The 20,995-nt window shown below is 33.6% G+C and overlaps 1 protein-coding gene across 2 annotated transcripts in view; it reads left to right on the plus strand.

Annotated features, from left to right (window-relative positions):
• Positions 1-9,160: 9,160 nt before the first annotated feature.
• LOC126968697 (neuronal acetylcholine receptor subunit alpha-7) overlaps positions 9,161-20,995 on the plus strand; it is a 175,554-nt gene continuing 163,719 nt past the window's right edge. For both annotated transcript variants that reach the window (XM_050813765.1, XM_050813764.1), the window contains exon 1: positions 9,161-9,306. In XM_050813765.1, coding sequence (XP_050669722.1) covers positions 9,261-9,306 — 46 coding nt within the window. In that variant the 5' untranslated portion in view covers positions 9,161-9,260. The remainder of the gene's footprint in view (positions 9,307-20,995) is intronic.

Genomic DNA, 20,995 nt, shown 5'->3' on the forward strand with positions numbered 1-20,995 from the left:
TTGAAAGATGACGTTCGCCATCAGTTCAGCCCAATACACAGAGTAGAAAATATTCTACGATATAAATAGAAAATATTCTATGATAATAATCATACAGGCCATATTACTTTTATATTCTAATTCTCCGACATATATTAACGATCTACCGTTTGTGGTAGATGATAGCCATGAGATTGTATTGTTTGCTGATGATACTTCACTTATTTTTAAAGTGAAGTGACGTGCAGATACTGATGACGAGGTAAACAATGCACTCTCAAAGATAGTGCGTTGGTTTGAGACGAATAATCTGCAATTAAACAGTAAAAAAAAAAAGTGTTTACGGTTCGTTACACCAAACAAAAAAGCGGAGGTACAAACCAACGTACTTATAAATGACCAGAGTTTGGAACTTGTGGACACTACGGTCTTCTTGGGTATCACGTTAGATAAAAAGCTTCAGTGGGGTCCACATATTGCCCATCTAGTAGATAGACTCAGCTCTGCGGCATATGCAGTTAGAAAGATTAGAGAGTACACGAATGTTGCGACCGCTATATTCGTGTACTTCAGTTATTTTCACAGCATCATGACGTACGGTATTTTACTATGGGGTCATGCTGCTGACATTGATATAGTGTTTGCTCTGCAAAAGAGAGCTGTTCGTGCTATATATTAGCTTGGTTATAGACAGTCTCTCAGAGAAAAATTTAAAGAAATAAATATTATGACTGTTCATTGTCAGCACATTTATGAAAATTTAATATGCGTTCACAAAAATCGTCACCTTTCTGAACTTAATAGTGATTTTCATTATTATAATACTAGAAATAAGGGATTTCTTGTAACTAATTCTAGTAGGCTTCATAAGATACATAATAGCTTTAAGGGTAAATGTATACACTTCTATAATAAAGTCCGAGCCACTGTTCAGGCATTATCTATAAATAAATTCAAATGTTTTATAAAAAAATGGCTCTGTCGTAAATCCTATTACTCCACTGCTGAATATCTAAATGATCGGACAGCCTGGGACTAGATTGCGATTATTTTATAGCGATAGAAATGATTGTACAATATTGTACCTATATTTTTATTGAAAAGAGCGCAAAAAAGAATGCTGGGAGAGTTTCTTGCGCCGCTTCTTCTCTCTCAGAGCGCCATTTGTTTCCGAAGCGGTAGTAGTATCTAGTTGTTATTAGAAATGACATCAACAAGAATTCTAAAGGAATCAATTTTGAGAAAATAAATGCCTTTTTATGCCTTTTACCTGCCGATAGCGATCTTAATGATATTTTCTAATTGTAATTAATTAATTTTATTAGATTATTTAAGTTTTAATATATTATTTTTTATATAAAAGCGTTATTGATTATTAAGTCACATTATTATTAATATAATATTATTTTTTAATAATTAAATTATAAAAAAAAGGAAATTTATGTAAAGAGTGTATATATAATAAATAAAGAAAAAAATTTGGAAAAAAAAAATTATGACCTCGACATCTTAATATTCGTAAATCTAGTATCATGATATTTGCTTCCAGTGGTCTCCTAAACTAATGAACGGTTTAGTACAACTTGAGAGATAGGATACTCTTTATTTCGATTTGGGACCATAATTATTTTTAAATCAAATATTTGTTTTGTATGGACATAATATATCTAATGATAGGATTTATTGACGCATGGTTTGACAGTTCTGCAGTGAAACAATTTCATTATAACAAGAGGGACAAATTCATAAAAAATAGTATTTTATTTATTATGTACAGAACTTGGGTCAGCTAGTGACTCAATAATCTTTCTATTATTTTATTTTTCACACACTTTAACAATTACTTTGACAGTCGTTTTTGAATATTTTACTCCAATACTACATTTAAATAATCGTTGTTTGTCAAAATGACTGTTGAAATAATTACAAGCTGTAATTAATGTTAGGAATGCTTCGCTCTGACGGAGTAATGCCCTAAAATTACGTTTTCACTAACCAATTAGTTTAAAATTTCTGCGAACATTTCGCCAAAATTTTAGCGGGAGACGCAATCTCTGTAAATTATCAGCTTCGTTACTAGCCATCGTTTTTAACCGACTTCAAAAAGGAGGAGGTTCTCAATAAGATCGGTATTTTTTTTATGTATGTACACCTTTTTTATGTATGTATTACTCGGAGATTTATGATCCGATTTACGTAATTCTTCTTTAGTTCGATGCGGAATAAATGCCGTTTGGTTCTGGACTTAAAACCTATCAATAGGTAGCACATATAAATAATAGTATTTTATTAATATTAAAGATAAAGGTTTGCATAAGAGTTATTATTACATTTATAGTTATTTCATACTTTTCAGTTTTTGAAGTCGGTCTTTTTAAACGTAGATTTTTTATGGAGAATTCTGTACCATATTACCTAATTATGATAATACCAATTACTCTTCTTAAGGACTTTTGACTGAGAAGGAGTTCAGTCTCCAGATAGTTCAATATTTCTTTAGTGTACGTCAATTAGGCTTAATTTAATTGCTTTTGAATCGTCACTATAAATATTTCTTTTAAATTACTCAATTTACCATATTGTCGGAAAAAGTTGAGCTTACGAGAAGAACATACAAGAAACTCAAATAGCGAATTTACAATGGCTGTCATGTATATATGTGCAGGATGGTCATCACCCATCTTTCTGCACATAGCCAAAAGCGAAAAATGACTTAGTTTTGTTGGCCGTGTGTGATGTAGGAGAACGCGGCTTTTGGGTCGTCTTTCGCGAACTTTTTTAACACCCTGGGTAAACAAATGGTACAATACCACTCGGCATTAACACTCTTTTGATCTTCAAGTAGAATTGTGCAGATGGGACCCGTAGCTGAGAAAAAAAATGCAATCATTTTTTTACCATCATTTCTCGCCAGCCTCACTTTTGTTGGCCTGTTCTCATTTCCAAACACCCATTCACAAGATTGCTGCCATTTTTCGGGGTCTAAACAATAAATCCACGTTTCATCTCCTGTGACAATGTCATAAACAGCATTAGAATGTCCGAGGTCATACTTCATTAGCATCGGTGAGCACCATTCTACGCGAGCCCGCTTCTGCTCCGCTGTCAGTTCATGAGGGATCCAGCGACAACAAAGTTTCCGAACTTTCAATTCGTCGCGTAAAATTTTCTGTATTTGGCTTATACCATATATTTTAATTAATTCCCAATAGTCCTCGAATTGTCTCACAGGAATTGTTTAACTGCACAACCCGACATTTTAGTTTCAATTATTAACCTTGATTAACAGAACATGTGGCACGTCAAGGTCACACATTGTTCGAGGCTGGCTCGAGTACGCCTACTTGGGCGTAGTATTAGATATTTGCACTTTTCGAATACGCCTGCGGCATCTAGTGGGAGCGCGACAAATCCTTAATATAAGGTTGTGCGTGTTACGTATATAGTGGAAAATATTTGCCTTTGACAGCATTCCATTTTACTATAACTTAGGCCTCATAAGGTAGTGAATGTATAATTATGGGTAAATTAATTAACGGCCATTCCCAAAATACTATCTCCGAAAGAGATAAATTACTAACTTCTACTGTCAGTAATTAGCTGTCAATAATCTGAAGTTAAACTCGCGTCAGGACACGTGGCCTGATCGAAAAATCATAAGACAGTCGTTAAAATTATGGATTAAAGATTTATACTTCTAACTAATTAAAGTTCAGCTATTTCAACTTACGCCCGTGCCCAATATACTATCTACAGATAGAGATAAATTACTACCTTCTACTGTCAGTAATTAGCTGTCAATAATCTGAAGCCCAATATACCCGATAAGTCATTCGACTTATCGGGTATATTGGGTAATAAGAATTTATTGCCTTATATTGGGACGCGTGAATTGCAATTTCTATACAAACTTTCCCAAAGCATAATACCATATCACATAAATAAATAAAAAAATAATAAATAAAAAAATAAAAAAAATAAAAAAATAAATAAATAAAATGTGGAAATAACTGAAATAAACAAGACCCGTTGTATTTACGTCTACCAGATTATAGATTTTCCTGACCACAAAAGCTGAACTCAGTCTGTTGGCCTAAGCCTGAATATGGGGACTCCTTCAATTCGCTTTTCGATCTAGGGAGATTCCAAGAAATTTTGAAGAGTAGGAACTTATTCCATTCACAAAAAGAAAGTAGAAAAAAAATATCAACTAAAAACCCGACCTGAAAATAAAAGTATTCACGCACTTCCTTACCAGTGATTAGAGTAGATTATGGGTACCATAACGGCGCCTATTTCTGCCGTGAAGCAGTAATGTGTAAGTATTACTTTGTTTCGGTCTGAAGGGTGCCGTAGTTAGTGAAATTACTAGGTAAATGAGACTTAAGAGCTTATCTCAAGGTAAAAAAAATTCAGAATTTTTGAGCTTTTGTATAATCCTGAGCGGCACTGCATTGTAATGGGCAGGCAGTATCAATTACCATCAGCTGAACCTACAATCCAAATAAAGAAACATTTCACAGTTAAATAATGATTCTTCATTTTAAAATTACTTAATTCTTTATTTTAAATACGCAGTAAACACTCTAATTTCTAAAGATTTTATCAATTAAAAAAAATATATTTTAGATGCTAAAATATTGTACATACGAGAATATGTCGCCGTTTGTCAACATTTGTTATAGGGATTGACCAAAAGCAAAATACTATATACTTCACTTACTCACTAGCACATTTGTAAAACTAACACACATGAACATTTTAAATTTAGTCTCGCCGTAATGAAGAGACTGTTTGTATATTACGCTAGTATACTAAGTTTATAGTGTGGACTGCGGAGTCGTTTGAGACGTTTCTCAACACGATGAAAGACAGTCTGTTGATACACTTTAGCCAAAGTTGATACACTTGGCTAAAGTGTATCAACAGACTGTCTACCAGTGTACTCCTTTGCACAGGATGCCGGCTAGATAATGGGTACCACAACGGCGCCTATTTCTGCCGTGAAGCAGTAATCTGTAAGCATTTTGGTGTTTCGGTTGGAAGGGCGCCGTAGCTAGTAAAATTACTGGGATGAGACTTAAAACCTTATGTACCAAGGAGACGAGCGTAATATCCTCCTATCATCATTTCCTTTTTTTTTTAGTTTGGTTTATTAATAAAAGCTCGTTTATTTGTTAAACTATTATTGCATTGTTGAATTAAAAAGTCTCTTTGACATTCGAAAATTTCCTAATCGATATCCTATCGATAAATCGGTTAAAGATAATGGTTTGAAATTTAAAATGAACATCAATTCCTGCTATATAGAAGATAGATGAAAATGATATAAATTTTTATTTTGGTAATTGAAAAATGGAATAATTTTCTCAAATTAATGTATTGTCATCGGTCCTCGATAAATCTACGAAGTTTGAACGATATCTGGCCGTTTGAAGTTGGTCAAAATCGAGCCCAAAATAAAATTTAAAATAAAATAAAAAGCGTGTAAAAAAGTCATACATGGTTGAGTGCATGAGGTATTACCATAACATTCCAAAACACAGATAAGATTAGATACAAAATAATAATGTTACAGAATTTTACTCAAAATAGCATATTATACAGTTTGTCCGGGGATGGGGTAAATTATAAAGATATTAAAGGGATAATAATTTATTAATATTAAGTATTACAATAAACTAATGAGGTGACATGAGATAGGGATTACACAGTCGCGCCCAATACGACGTCCGAATGCTAACTGATTCAAATTAATATATCTAATATATAAAATTCTCGTGTCACGGTGTGGGGGACCGAACTCCTCCGAAACGGCTTGACCGATTCTCATGAAATTTTGGGTGCATATTAGGTAGGTCTGAGAATCGGACAACATTTATTTATCCCCCTAAATGTTAAGGGTCCCCCTAAATGTAAATTTGTTTGATTATGAGTCAGCATTAAAAAATACATGCAATTTCAAATTTTTACCCATCTACGATCAACAGTTACTTTTGTATCGCGATTTTAATATCGGCAATACAACGTTTGCTGGGTCAGCTAGTAATATATATAAATTACGTGACACGTTGTTTGTCCGCGATGGCCTCCTAAACTAATGAACGGATTTAAATGCGGATTACTTCATGGAGTGCAGTTTGGTAGAACTTGAGAGATAGGATAGTTTTTACTTCGATTGGGGACCCATAATTATTTGTATTTTCAATATTAGTTTTGTATGGACATATTTTCTATGAGAGAATTTAGTGACGCACGGTTTGACAGTTCCGCTGTGAAACAATTTCATTATAACAATAGGCAGTATTTTTTACGAAATAATTCTTGATGTTTTGAAATATTATTGGCAAATTCCTATAAAACAGTATTTTTTTTATTATCTACAGAACAACGTCTGTCGGGTCAGCTAGTTGAAATATATAACACCAGTAAATCATATTGCATGACGTCACTGACATTGAAAGCTCTGAACGGTTGCTTAACCGAACACATTTACGGCCGTTTTCAATAACCTATCCATCCTTAGTTTAACTTACTAAAGGTAGACCAATGTATCCTTTTACGCTTACTTACATTTCAATAGCCTATCGACATAAAGCATTGGACTATAACTATATTGGACATATCTATGAATAGATAAGATCTTGACATTAAACGGTGATAGCAATGTATCCGTAACTAGAGATACGTTATTGAAAACGGCCATTAATGTCAAGCGATAGAACCGTTTGGTCAGGCGATTAGTAATAACTCTCATTCCATGTTATATTATTATTAAAACAATGGTTACTGACTCTACCCACTGAGCTAGAGGTCCCGGGTTCGAATCGCGTTTGTTTTAAACATATGTATGATGAAAATGGGATGTTTGTTTCCAAGTCATGGATGTGTATATGTATTTAAGTATAAGTATAAATATATTGTTTCTTGCTCCCATAGTGCAGGCTTTACCTAGTTTGAGGCGAGAGTATCTAGGTAAAAGTGTTAATATTAAGTTATTGTTTAGTGTAAGTTTTCATAAGCTAATACTCCTTGTTATTAAATTAATAATTGTTTTGACTTTTACATAATGTAAATATTATTATTATTAGTAATACGATTATAGCGAATAGATTATAGCACAGCTTTTTGTATTAAATGTAGTGTTTAAGAACAATTTTTAACTTTCTTGGAGATTCTCCTCAATTTTGTTGCAACCATACAAATCGGTGGTAATGTAAAAATAAAATGAGATTTAAAAAGGATTTTTATAAACCTACTTGACTAAAAATCATTGTCCTATATTGAAAATATGTTGCCGGCGAAATTTCGCATTTTGACGTACAGTAGTGAAATTTGGCTGCCGGTATTAACATAAACAGCACGGGAGTGCTAAGAGGAGTTGTTCAGGCTAACATCAGTAGAAGAAGAATGCGTTAGAAGACTCAGAAAGACCTCATATCTCTTCGCAGCGCCAAAGAACTGGATCGGAGATGACTTGATTATCGATTTTCGTTTTATACGGTCAAATGGAAAAAGTTGGTACTGCGGAGTGCTCTTCTAAAGATGAGAACAGTAAGTACTCCATGTATTGTTTGAGGTAGCGGCTTGAAGTACTGTCTCGCCCTACTGAGTACACCAAGCTTTTTATAGGCCAATGGAACTGCTTGTGTGACCGGGATCGGGACCCATTCCTAGAATTTGAATAATCAAACTCCCTTAAAACAAACAACTATAAAAAAATCAACACTATCTTCGAACAACAATCATGATAACAGCAAAAAAAAACATTCGAATTGATAACTTTTTGAACTATTAAATACCTATTGAATTATAACCGAAACAGACAGAATTTCGCATACAAAGAACGTTAACAATGGTATACAATTATTCGTATAAAGAAGATCAAAATCCTATTTCATGACATTCGCGAAGATTTATATATAACACTTGTAAACGCCTTAAAACGGACGATGAACCAATAAAGTTATTGGAACTTTCCGAAATTATAATTCTTCTAACTCAACAGTTATGTTATTAATGCTGCTAAATATGTAATAATATTAGAATAGGGTTGGGTTAAGCAAACACAGTTCGAAGCAAACGTCCCTCGCGATTCCCGGGTTGAGCCCTCGATGTTGCCATATGCGCCTGCTGCGGGAAGCTCCTGATTGCTCCAGTTTAAATGAATCTTGATTTTACTATAAAGAGGTTTCAGGACTTTTCGAGGGGCAAGGCTCAGGTTAACGCGCACCTGAAGGCTGCGCAGATGAAGGGCGCGGGAAAAGAGACGGCTCGGAGCGGCGGGCAGTGTAGCCAAATACGAGAATTCTCCCTATTGATAGGAGTATTTTTGGAATGGCGCGAAACGTGTTTCAGCTAAATGATGTAAGCATTGAAACGCATGATTATCGTTAAGGGTGAATCTTATTTATAATATTTTAACTTTTAGTTTTGGCTAGATATAACAAAAAAAAATTTAAAAATAAGTCACTTCCTGGGTAAGCAGTTTATTTCGCCAATAAGACGTTTAAAGATTATAATTATTATTTTAGGAAAAGGCGTGCATTAGATTTCTAACAAGGTAGGCACTTTATATCTAACTAGTTGTAGTTGAGCTATGAAATAAGCAACGATTGCTTTCCGTACAGCGTAAGGAAAATTTTTTTGAGTGGGTGTTCAATAGAAGTTTGGTAATTAAATAACGGAACCAAATTAAACTAAATTAACTTTAACACTAGTGGTATATTTATTTAGATTCAAATCGAGGTAGGCACTGCCTAATTGCCTATATAATAATAATAATATTCAGACACTTTTTGACAAATTATCTTGCCCCAAACTAGCATAGCCTGTACTATGGGTGGGTACAAGACAACGATATATTTAATACAATATACTTACTCAAACATACATAAATTCGTATAAACATCCATGACTCAGAAACAAACATCTATATTCATCATATAAATGATTGCACCTAACGGGATTCGAACCTGGGACCTCTAGCTTAGTAGTCAGGGTAACTAACCATTCGGCTATATGGATCGTGAATCATATATGATATGTCGCCCCTGATTTAGGAGTCGTATTTATTTCTCCATTGTGGGGTAAAACAAAGACGAGTCAGGCGACACTGGCAGCGCGGCTGGTAGGTCCGCGGCGGGCGTCGGTCGAGGCGAGGCCAGGCTAGTCCCGCGCTGAGCGCCGTTTGGGACGGTCGTGTACGTCGACGGGCTGTATGAGCGCGGCGGCGTGCTAGCGCAGCGGGCGCGGGTGTGGTATGCCCGCGCGACGCCGCCATGGCCCCCATGTTGGCGGCCTTGGCGCTGCTCGCCTTCCTACCCGGTGAGTGTTCGCGCCCTGCTGGCTACGACCTGAGCAACAGGCGCTCCCGCCCCGTTTGTTTATCAATCGATGAGCCGAGGTGTTGTGACTGTGTCCCTGGATAGTGGATGTCAGGATCTGTAAGGTAAGGCCCCGCAATCGACGGGGCCCGGACACCGAGACCTTCTACGACGCTACGATCGTAGCGCGTAGCGTCTTTGCAGCTACATTGTTCGACCTTGTTTTGTTTTCCCGTCTTTGTTCTAAGACGCTGATGTATACTGTCACTTTATCGCTCGGTTTACGTTTGTCTCGTATATTTTATCTGCTAACTTCTACATTACTTTTTTATTACTACGAGCCGCTAAAAGCTATGCTTCCGGATAGTCGTACTTTTATACTGTCGTATTTATTATGATACGATACTATAAAAACATACAATGTATTTGTCAAATGCTGACGATAAAATAGATTGCATATATGTGTAAATGCTATTACAGGTAAGAGCGACTAATGTAATGCGGGATGAATCGAACATCAATCACTTTCAAGCCTCCTGTCACTTTATATCTATGTTATTCCTTTCGGTAATCTATCTCATCTATCTTACACAACCTTTAGGTGTCGATTGGCAAAGATAAATATCGTCACACTAGGTTAAAGGAGTTCTTGCCTTCATCAAGTGTAATCTCGATTACATTCCCTTCACCTTTTACCCATTTATCTGATACGTGTTTCTATCGAAACAGCATAGTACCGAGCCCTAAATGAGAAGTAGGTATACACTTTAAGCTAGAAATAAACTGTTTTAGGTGAAAACAATCCCAGCACATTAGCTTGAATGGTTAAATAAATACTCTTTGAACAGATTTTATGTCTCTATTGTTCTCTCTTATATTATTAGATTCTTTAGATCGTAAAATCACTGATTTGTTGAAATTTTCAATGATGTGCCTTCAATGGATTCATTTTTCAAACCTAAGCTAAATCTACAACCTTTTACATTAACTTTTCAATTAAAATTGTCTTTTCACTTAAATTAATATAGTCTGAGTTTCTGTGTCTTGTTTTGCATTACTTGCAACAGGATATATCTTCATTTAAAACAATGACTAACCTGTTTAAGAAATATTGTGAATACTTAAATCATATCCAACAGGTTTTCAATATTTCACGACTTCCATTTAATGTTTTCGACAACATTATAACAATAACATTTCATGGGCTTTAATAAAATGAACGAATAACGGAATAGTATATTAAAGGAGAAATACCTATATACACTTCTGGAAAACACTGGAAATACTTAAAAGGCAACTTGGTCAATCTTAGAAGATACTAAAAGTTATTCTAATTTTTTCAAATTAGATACAATTTTTACTTCCTTAAAACACGACGTGAAATTATAAGAGAATTAATGAGTTTAATATTACTAGCAAAGTCCATTAGATAAATGTTTGATTAACTAACATTTTAAAACTAAAATAATCCCGTATAAGTTTAAGGTTGACTGTTGACTCTCACTACGGAGTTTCCGGTTCAATCCTCGGCCGCCACAAACAAATATGTCTTCAGTTTTAGAATTCGTAATTTTGTACGTTTATTCGAGACCTTATAAGGTCGGCTACACATTTATGATTCCTCTGGTCTTATAAGAGAGTAAAAACCTCGGTGTCCTTCCGTTGTCCTTCTCATCGATAAAAAAATATACCTGCTGCAGTAAAATTAAATTAAAAATATAAATAAAAGGCATAAAAGGCATTTATTTTCTCAAAATTGATAACTTTAGAATTATTTTTGATATCATGTCTAATATACTAGATACTTCAAACAAATGGCGCTCTGAGAGAGGAGAAGTGGCGCAAGAAACTCTCCCAGCATTCTTTTTTTGTGCTATTTTTAATTAAATATACAATATATACATAGTCTTTGTTATTGCAATAAAATAATCATAAACACAGGCTGTCCGATCACTACGATATTCAGCTGTGAAGTAGCATAATTTACGACAGTGCCATTGTTTAATAAAACATTCAAATTTATTTATAGATAATATCTAAACAGTGTCTGGGACTTTATTATAAAAGTGTATACATTTACCCTTAAATCTAATGTATCTTATTAAGCCTATTAGAATTAGTTACAAGCAATACCTTATTTCTTGCGTTATAATAAGATTTATATGAACGTTTATTAAATTTTCATAAATGTTCCAATGTACAGTAAATTAAGTTAAGCTGCTGTTTCAATCGAATTCTCACACATAAACCTTTTCAAATAAGTGATCAATCCGTAATGTATTTATTAAAATCTGTAATACGACTTATAAATATTCTTAAAGAACAAATAATTGGAAAGTAATTAATTCCGGAGAAGCAAAACTTCCAAAGTTTAAGCTACGTAAAAATCACGGAGACTAAGTTAGACATTAAAAATTCACTTCATAAAACTTGAAGATTTCGTCTCTGTTGTAAAAGATTTACACCCGAACACTTAAAAACCCCAACCCGCCTGAATAATATATGGTAGCTTGTAGGTATCTTGGGCACTTCTAGTTTTATGGTTACATAAAATCTACATTTACGGGATAAGTTACGAATAAGGTTTCGCCTTAGGAAGTTCCGCGAATTATAGACAAATATTGTGTCGAGATATTTTCTAATGATATAATAAAACATATAAATTAGGGTTCAAAATTGGGTGTAGTTCCTGAAAAACGTTCCAAGCCACAAACATCTCGTTTTAAGGAATTCGTGTTTAAAGTTTAATAAATATTAGTGTATTCCATACATGTGGGTTGGGCTACCAAGTCATGATGTCATTTAAAGAGTGACACTAGGGCTGCTATTTTGTGTCAGTTCGTTAATATGAATCACGTGGCCAGCTTTGTGTTCTTAACTCAATTTCGACATGATTGTGGTTTGGAACGTTTTTCTGGAATTACGTCCAATTGTTTTATATGCTTATATAATATTATGACAATCTGTCAATTAATCTAAGGCCTTTCGTGGGCAAAACTGTCATTGGATGTAATTAAATTACTAAAAAGAAGATTTAAGTATGTATTATAAAATAATACCAACTTAGAGGAATTCCGAAATGAAAGTAATTCCTTCAAGGCTTTGTATATACACAATATTTGAAAAAAAAGGAGGTTCTATTCTTTTATAACAATAGCGTTTTCCACAACAAATAAGGTGTTTTCATATTAAAGGTATCATTTTTTGAAATGGAACTAATGAACAAGACTTTATACAACACTTTAATGTTGAAGGCTTTCATAACATAAGACCAATATACAGGGTGTGCCAAAGTTATGGGACATGAAGGGAAAGTACCTTAAATATTGAAGATATGCTATTTTACTGAAATAAGATTTTATATTATTTTTAAAAGTTAGTAATTCTGCATTCAAAGATTTTCTAAAAATTACTTTATTACCTCGTCTGGGAATCGAACCGACTGAAATGTAAAAAAAAACACCCCTACTCTTATGATGCCAATCGAAAGAATGGCCAAAAACTAATAACTCTTCTTAAGTAACATAGTATTTATATAACATATTATTAGTGATCGGACAGCCTGTGATTATGATTATTTTATCGCAATAACAAACACTATGTATATATTGTATATTTTATTAAAAATAGCACAAAACAAGAATCCTGGGAGAGTTTCTTGCGCCTCTTCTCCTCTTTTAGAGCGCCATATTTTATTTTTTGTATCTAGTAAATTAGAAATGACATCAAAAATAATTTTAAAGTAATCAATTTTGCTTTTCCCATAACTTTGGGACATCCTGTCTAAGCGTTACATATAAATATCGAACGCCATATTTTTTATACCTTAATTGGCACCAACCTCAAAATATTGTAGAAAAAGAACATTTATTTCAACTGAGTTCACATAGATTTTTTTGTAGAAGATGATTAATGGGGTCGGTCATCGGGTATGAATGTAAAATAAATAAAGAGATACTAAAATTCTCTAGAAATACAAAGTCAAAGTCAAAAAATCTTTATTCACTGTAAAACTTTATAAGTTATTTAGTGCAAGTCAGGATGAAGTACAAAAGTTACAATAGCATTCAAATGAGTATAACAATATTCCTTAACAAAATTTAGAACATTAATTCCAACTATCTTTATCATTCAAATAATCTTTCACATTATAATAGGCCTTAGATGTTAATATATTTTTACGATACATTTAAATTTTTTAATACGTAATAAGTATTTTAATTTCATTTGGGAGTTTATTATAAAATATAACACAATCCACTTTAAAAGATTTGGCAAATTTACGGAGCCTAGTAGATGGAATTGCGAGTTTATGTTTGTTTCGTGTATTGACACTGTGTACATCAGATTTCGTTATACGTAGAGAAAGATAATTATCTAGTTTATCACTCAAACAATGATTACGACAGTTAATAATTATATAATTACATTTTATTTTAAATGGACATAATATTTATAATTTGATTAGTTTTACACGTTATAACTCAACACTATTTATCTAGTACTAGATCTCATTTTATACTAACAATTATATTATACCTCTTTCGAAGACTCTTAAAAGATTATAATGAATGATATTCAAAATATTGTCGGGGTAATAGGTTAGATTATTTATACTTCTAGATAGACTGTGTTAACTGTGAACCAGGGAAACCTCTATTTTGAGCAATGCAAGCACACTACCATAAAGTGTCATAGAAATCGCGAGTGTAAGACGTAGCTTGTCACGTACACCAAAGTTATAAACCTGGATAGTTTTCATCAGTTCTCTAGCAGCAAGAGGTTCTATATAGATGATTAAATTATCTAAGGGTAATAGTTAGAACCGTTTACTCTAACCACGATGCCCCAGGTTCGATCATCGTCCGCTAGTTTCCAATTCATAAGTGCGTTTGTTCAACGTTTTATAAGGTCAGCAATGCTCATATGATTCATGTAGTGTTACAAGAGAAGAATGGCCGCGGGGAATCAGCGGGGCCATCAGGTGATCAATAATTATGCTCTTTTGTCCTCCCTTGCCATAAATACTATAAAAAATTACATATTTATTAAAGAAAATAAGGAACGAGACGAGCAGGACGTTTAGCTGATGGTAATTGGTACGCTCTACCTAAAACAATGGAGTGGCGCTCAGGCTTCTTGAAAAACCCAAAAATTCTGAGCGGCACAACAATTTCGCTCGTCACCTTGAGATATAAGATGTTAAGTCTTATTTGCCCAGTATTTTCACTAGCCACGGCGCCCTTCAGACCGAAACACAGTAATGTTTACACATTACTGCATCACGGCAGGAAAAGGCAACGTTGTGGTACCCATAAACTAGCCAGCATCCCGTATAAACAAGCCTCCCACTGGTATTTTATGTTTTTCGAGAATTTTCCATGCAATGGAAATGTTTAACTTATGAATTCCTATAAACATATCAAACACTGTTTACACATGTTAGGATGCTGAAGTGCGGATAACAAATGTCGGTCTGTCTAAGAGATTAAACATCTCTTTACATTACTGCTTCACTGCGCGTTATGGTACCCATAAACTTCCCGGTATTCTATGCAAAAGAACCTCCCTGAACTGGCAACACATTTACATGGTACATTGCTTATTTACCTCGACGTTTCGCTAAATTAACAGTGAACATGGCCACGCGCTAAATAAATATTCGAGCACCGTCTGAATTACATTTATCTTTTTATTTTAAACAAAAACATTTAACACGCATAAAATATTTCTGTAAATTAACTTTGTTCTCTTCTGTTCTTTAAACACAAAAAAAAAAAACACTTGTACCGAACCCAAATAAAATCTGTAACTTCAGCCTGTTTACAAAGTTTATATTGTATTCACGTCACTAGAACATGGCTAGGAAAAGCCAGAGAGAACGCAAACTATATTATCTGAATATCACAGATATTTCAATGTCGCAAAAGGCACCACATTTATCATTTTCATGCCATTTGAGCATCGCGTGTAGTCGACAACCCCACATTATATCCAACCTACAGAATTTCGTATAACAATACTTTTTGTTGCTCCAGATGAATAGGGACAAAGGGAGAGATAGTTGATTGTCTGTATTAAATACTCCTAACGAGATATTTTCTTTTTGTGACGTAGTTTGTCACAGATACTTATATTTGTCGCGTGACGAGATACAAGGAATAATGACTTATCAGGAACTAAAAAATCTAATATGAAATCACATTCCAATATTTCAATAGTCGTTAACTTAGATTAAGGCGAAGAGTAAGCAGAAAACACGCAAACAAGGTGTTTTTACACAAGTTTTGTGGTTAAAATATAGCATTTGGAGCTATAAACACTACTTTACCCTGTTACACATACCCTTAAGTCTTACTTGTAGGTTGCTAATGCTTGCTGTTAGTTAAATTTAACACTCCAGAGCTATTATGAACTACCTTGGCATGATGCATTTGTTTAGTATACTGCTCTCATAAAAGTTGTTCTTATAGCTTTTACTTTTTTGGGTTGGTACATTTATTAAGATTAGTAATCAATAATGAGGATTGTAAGCAATTAAACTGTTTGCACCTGTTATAATGTTAAATTTTCTACGCAAGAATTTTGAAAATATTGGCTTTGTTACATAGGAGCCGTGAACTCATATCGCTCAAGGTCGCCGGCATTTAGTGTCGCCTTAAGGATTGGTCTCGGCTGTGCTCCAACCAGATACTGCACTACCTAGCTTTTTTATTACGGCAACTATTAGACGCTTGTCTGCGTGGCATCTTTCAAGTTTTGTAACATACGCTTCGTGTTATTTTACATTGAAAATAATAAAATACAAAATACTTACTGATGGTATATGATCCGTGATATCAATTTTTTCATAAAAAGCAAAGAAGAACAAACTGTATAAGCTGGATGCATAAATCTTTAGAGTTTTAATTTATTGTTTATGTAAGGATGCTTCGTGAACATGATGGTCGTGATTATCCAAACACCAAATCGACTTGGCTGAAGATAAGTATCACTGAAAAGATCTAAGAAAAAAGTCCACTAGGATAAAAAATAAAACTTAATAGACATTGAAAGAATTCTGCAATATTCCTCACATGAGGTGGTTTGTATGTAAAAGTTTGAGGTTGAGTTTACATTTGGAAATAAAGTCGCAACAGATATAAATTTTAAATCTCAATTAAATAGTCCACGAATAGGACACTTCTTAAACAATTAGTATATTTAGTTCAGGTTGCGATTATTTTTGAGTATTTTAGTTAAATGTGTAAACATTACTGTGTTTCGGCCTAAAGGACGCCGCAGCTAGTGAAATTACTGGGCAAATGAGACTTAACATCTTATGTCTCAAGGTGACTAGCGCAATTGAAGTGCCTTTCAGAATTTTTGGGTTTATCAAGAATCCTGCACGGCACTGCATTCTAATAGGCAGGGCGTATGAATTACCGTCATCTGAACGTCCTGCTCGTCTCGTCCCCTATTTTCACAAAGAAAATGTTGTTTCCAGGTAATTTCTTACAACATCTTAGAACATCTTATTGCGATATGATAGTTCATTTACAAATATTCCAAAAGTTTTCAAATCGTATTAAATAATAATTATGAAATAACTTATTAATTATATAACTTATTGTTATAAGAGTTTGTTGTATACATTCTTGTATTGTTAATTTCAATCATATTTTGTAAAAAAAATATTTTATTTACTAGTTTTTGTTTTAATTTTTAATTCTTATTTTTGCCTATTGAAAAAATATCTATTAGGAAATGCTTTGAGCGCCTTTTATTAATATATATACTACTAGCTGGCCCAGCAAACGTTGTATTGCCATAGAAAGTAATAAAAAATTCATTAATTAATATTGTTAGGGTATAAAAATAAATGACGACCGATTCTCAGACCTACCAAATATATCGTACATAAAATTTATCGTACTACAATAATTATTATATTCGATTTCCATATTGCAACTCTATTGCGTGTCTGTGGATGGATTTGAATAATATTAAAATCGCGATACAAAAGTATGTGTTGATCGTAGATGGGTGAAAATTTGAAGTTGTATGTATTTTTTAATGCTGACTCATAATCAAACAAATTTACATTTAGGGGGACCCTTAACATTTAGGGGGATAAATAAATGTTGTCCGATTCTCAGACCTACCCAATATGCACTCAAAATTTCATGAGAATCGGTCAAGCCGTTTCGGAGGAGTTCGGTCCCGCACACCGTGACACGAGAATTTTATATATTAGATATAGAATCTATTGTTGGTTATCCAATAAATAAATAACATAACGTAATTAAATTAAGCCGTATTGATAGTAGGCACAAATTGTTCACTCATTTTACTTCAAAATGTAGATATTTTGCAGTAGTTCATTTTAATCTTACCAGTGGGAGGCTCCTTTGCATAGGAAGCCGTCAAGATTATGGTTAACACAACGGCGCCTATTTCTGCCGTGAAACAGTAATATGTAAACATTACTGTGTTTCAGTCTGAAGGGCACCGTAGCTAGTGAAATTACTGGTCAAATGAGACTTAACATCTTAAATCTCAAGGTGACGAGCGCAATTGTAGTGCCGCTCAGAATTTTTGGGTTTTTCAAGAGCGGCACTGCATTGTTATGCTAGGGCGTATCAATGACCATCTGTCTTGCTCGTCTCGTCCCGTATTTTCATTAAAAAAAAGTTCATTTCAGTTCTAAAGCTACGACATATTTCAAAACTAAGCTGGAGCCATAAAATATCAGGATGGGGCATCCATATCATTTAGATATTCAGGGCTCGGTCGACCGAAGTGTGAAATCCCAGAAAAACGCTTTTCCCTAGAGAGAAACCCCATTGTTAGTCTAGGTATTTGGCCCCTAATTTCATCTAAATCGTTAGAGCTCATTACCATAAACGGAAATATATAGACGTACAATCATTATTTCCTGTATAAAAAAAAAAAATAGCCTTTATTTTTCTACAACAAAAATATTTTACATCTTACTCTAGTTTGAACTATACACATATATGATTTTTAATTAATTTAATAGGTTATTATACTAGTTAACTGGAATTTTATTAATATTTAAAAGTAGTAGTCGCTTCTGTAGCGTAGGCCTCTCCTAAATCCTTCCAAACATCTCTTTCTCGTGCCGTCCGCATCCAATGGGATCCACATCTGTTGTTGATGATATTTGTCCATCTCTTACGTGGTCTCCCTTTTTCCTCCCGTGGTACCCGCTCCGTTAAGCGCTTCGTCCATCTATTATTTTCCATCCTACAAATAAGAAATATGTCCTGCCGTGCCCAGGTCCTGTATAAGTACCTTATAAATAAAATGTTTAACAAAATGAATGACTATTTAATGAATAAAATATAATAATATATTTAATAATTATTGGTGAATTTAATATTAACATACGCTGACAAACTGTGATCTTGTTTTTAAATTGACTAGCTTATATTGTTTTATTACCGTATAGTTTGAATGGACACGGAATTAACGGAGTAATGTTTAAAATTTTTATTTTATCATTAACAAATTCAAATAATTTTAATACTTACCAGTCAGTAATAATTTGCACCACCTATTTCCAACTGGTAGGATGTGTAACATGACTAAATTTAATGTAAGATCTACTTGCACCCACATTTCAGCGGATAACCTATTATTAATATTTTTTTTAAGATGTGATTTAAATTTATTTAACGTTAAGCCAATAATGTGGTCAGGAATATTAATAAATATTCCTACGTAATAAATTAGCGGTTTATTTTATTTTGCATATATTGAAATATTTTTACTTACTTCTCTTGTAAACCTTACGAGAAAACTGCTTATATTTTTAAAGAATGATATATTTTAACAGAAAATTATATAGGAAATATTTTATGACGTTATTGTGAGTAGTAACAATAATTTCTAATAATTTCTGTCTACAAGACTTTAGAATTGACAAATTATATTTCAATTGACTATATGATAAATTGGAAAAGTTGCCTATTTTTTGTTACACAAATTATAGACACTCTGTTTTTTAAAAAAAATTTAATTTCATCACATAAAATTGGGCTGAATACGATAGTCGCTCCATTCCCATAGTGTGGTATTATTAGGAAAGCTATTTATGTTATTCTTAACTTTAACATTCTGGGATCATGTTGTAAAAGTAACTAAACTCAACAGTTAGTAATTAACTCGACAACCGAGGAGTAGGCATGACAAGTTTAAGTTTGTTTCTGGTGATAACATAATGATTATCATAGTTGAAAGTTCGCTAATATGCCTATGTTCATACATTATTAATTATAATATATAGAGGCAATTATTAAAACGTTACTTTTTTTTTTTTTGTTAAAATGTTTCTTTTAATGAATTTTTCGAGTCTATTCTTACTACACATCTGTTTTATTCAATTTTAATTGACGCTCCTTTACGATAGAATGTCATTACTCGTAGTCATCAGATCTTAATATTATTATGTGACTATAGTCACTTATAAGTTTGTTTGTTACGCTTTTACGCCGGAAGAACTGAACCGATTTTAATGAAATTTCGTACAGTGATAGAGTACAGCTTGGGAAAGGACAAATATTTTAACCCGGAAAAATCCATGGTTCCCGTGGGATTTGTGAAAAACTGAAATTCACGTCGGTGAGCTATAACTGTATCAATAGTAGGTTTAGTTTGCCATAGCAATATTCCTCGAAATAAGATTCATTAGGTAAGGGAGAGAAAACGGGCACTGGAATAGGACTTGAGATAATCTTCAATGCCAAACTTGCTTATTATTTTTAAAAACGTGCAAAGTCGCGGGCATCAGCTAGTAGAAATATAATATTTTTCAAAGTAACACATCAGTGGCTATTAACCCTTGTCTTGATCATTCTCATAACAACGTAAACTAGTGTAACTTTCTCGGCAAATAGGGCCAAGGCTATTCTTTTTTGTTATTATGTCCGTGAATGTATTCTTGTGAAAGGTGAATTGCTAGATTTGGCCATTCAACCATAGATTGTTTGTTTGCTATTCAAAGATTTGTCTTATTAATAAACGCAATGAAAATCTACTCCAAGTTTAAAATTACTTCTCCTTGTCATGTTTCTGCAGTGACAAAGGTAAGATAAAGACAAAAAGTTATAAATTTGGTATAACTTAATATCGCGGTTATAAATAACGCAGAAAGAGTTTTTTATAATGGCGGTATAATTTTAAAATAAATGGCGGAGATATAATATTCAGAACCTCGTCGTTTTTTTAAGTCACTTAAAAAGCATGTTTATATTGTGATTTATACACCGTATAAATTATTACGTTCAGCTGATGGTAATTGATACGCCCTGCCCATTGCAAATGCAGTGCCGCTCAGGATTCTGGAAAAGCCCAAAAAGTCTGAGCGGCACTACAATTGCGCTCGTCACCTTCAGATATGTTTAATTTGCCCAGTGATTTCACTAGTTACAGCACCCTTCAGACCGAAACATAGTAATGATTACATATTACTGCTTCACGGCAGAAATAGGCGCTGTCGTGGTACCCATAATCTAGCCGGCATCCTGTGCAAAGGTGCCTACCACTGGTAAAGTTGTGTAGCTCGACCCATAGTTAAATGGCTTAGTAAGAATGTACAATAATATTTTCAACAAAAATGTACAATTTACACTCTATATCTATAATATAAGATCGGATCGAAACAGTCCACTGTATATCTACAGTCC

This window comes from Leptidea sinapis, chromosome 16, assembly GCF_905404315.1.
Source record: "Leptidea sinapis chromosome 16, ilLepSina1.1, whole genome shotgun sequence".
NCBI classification, from domain to species: Eukaryota; Metazoa; Arthropoda; class Insecta; order Lepidoptera; family Pieridae; genus Leptidea; species Leptidea sinapis.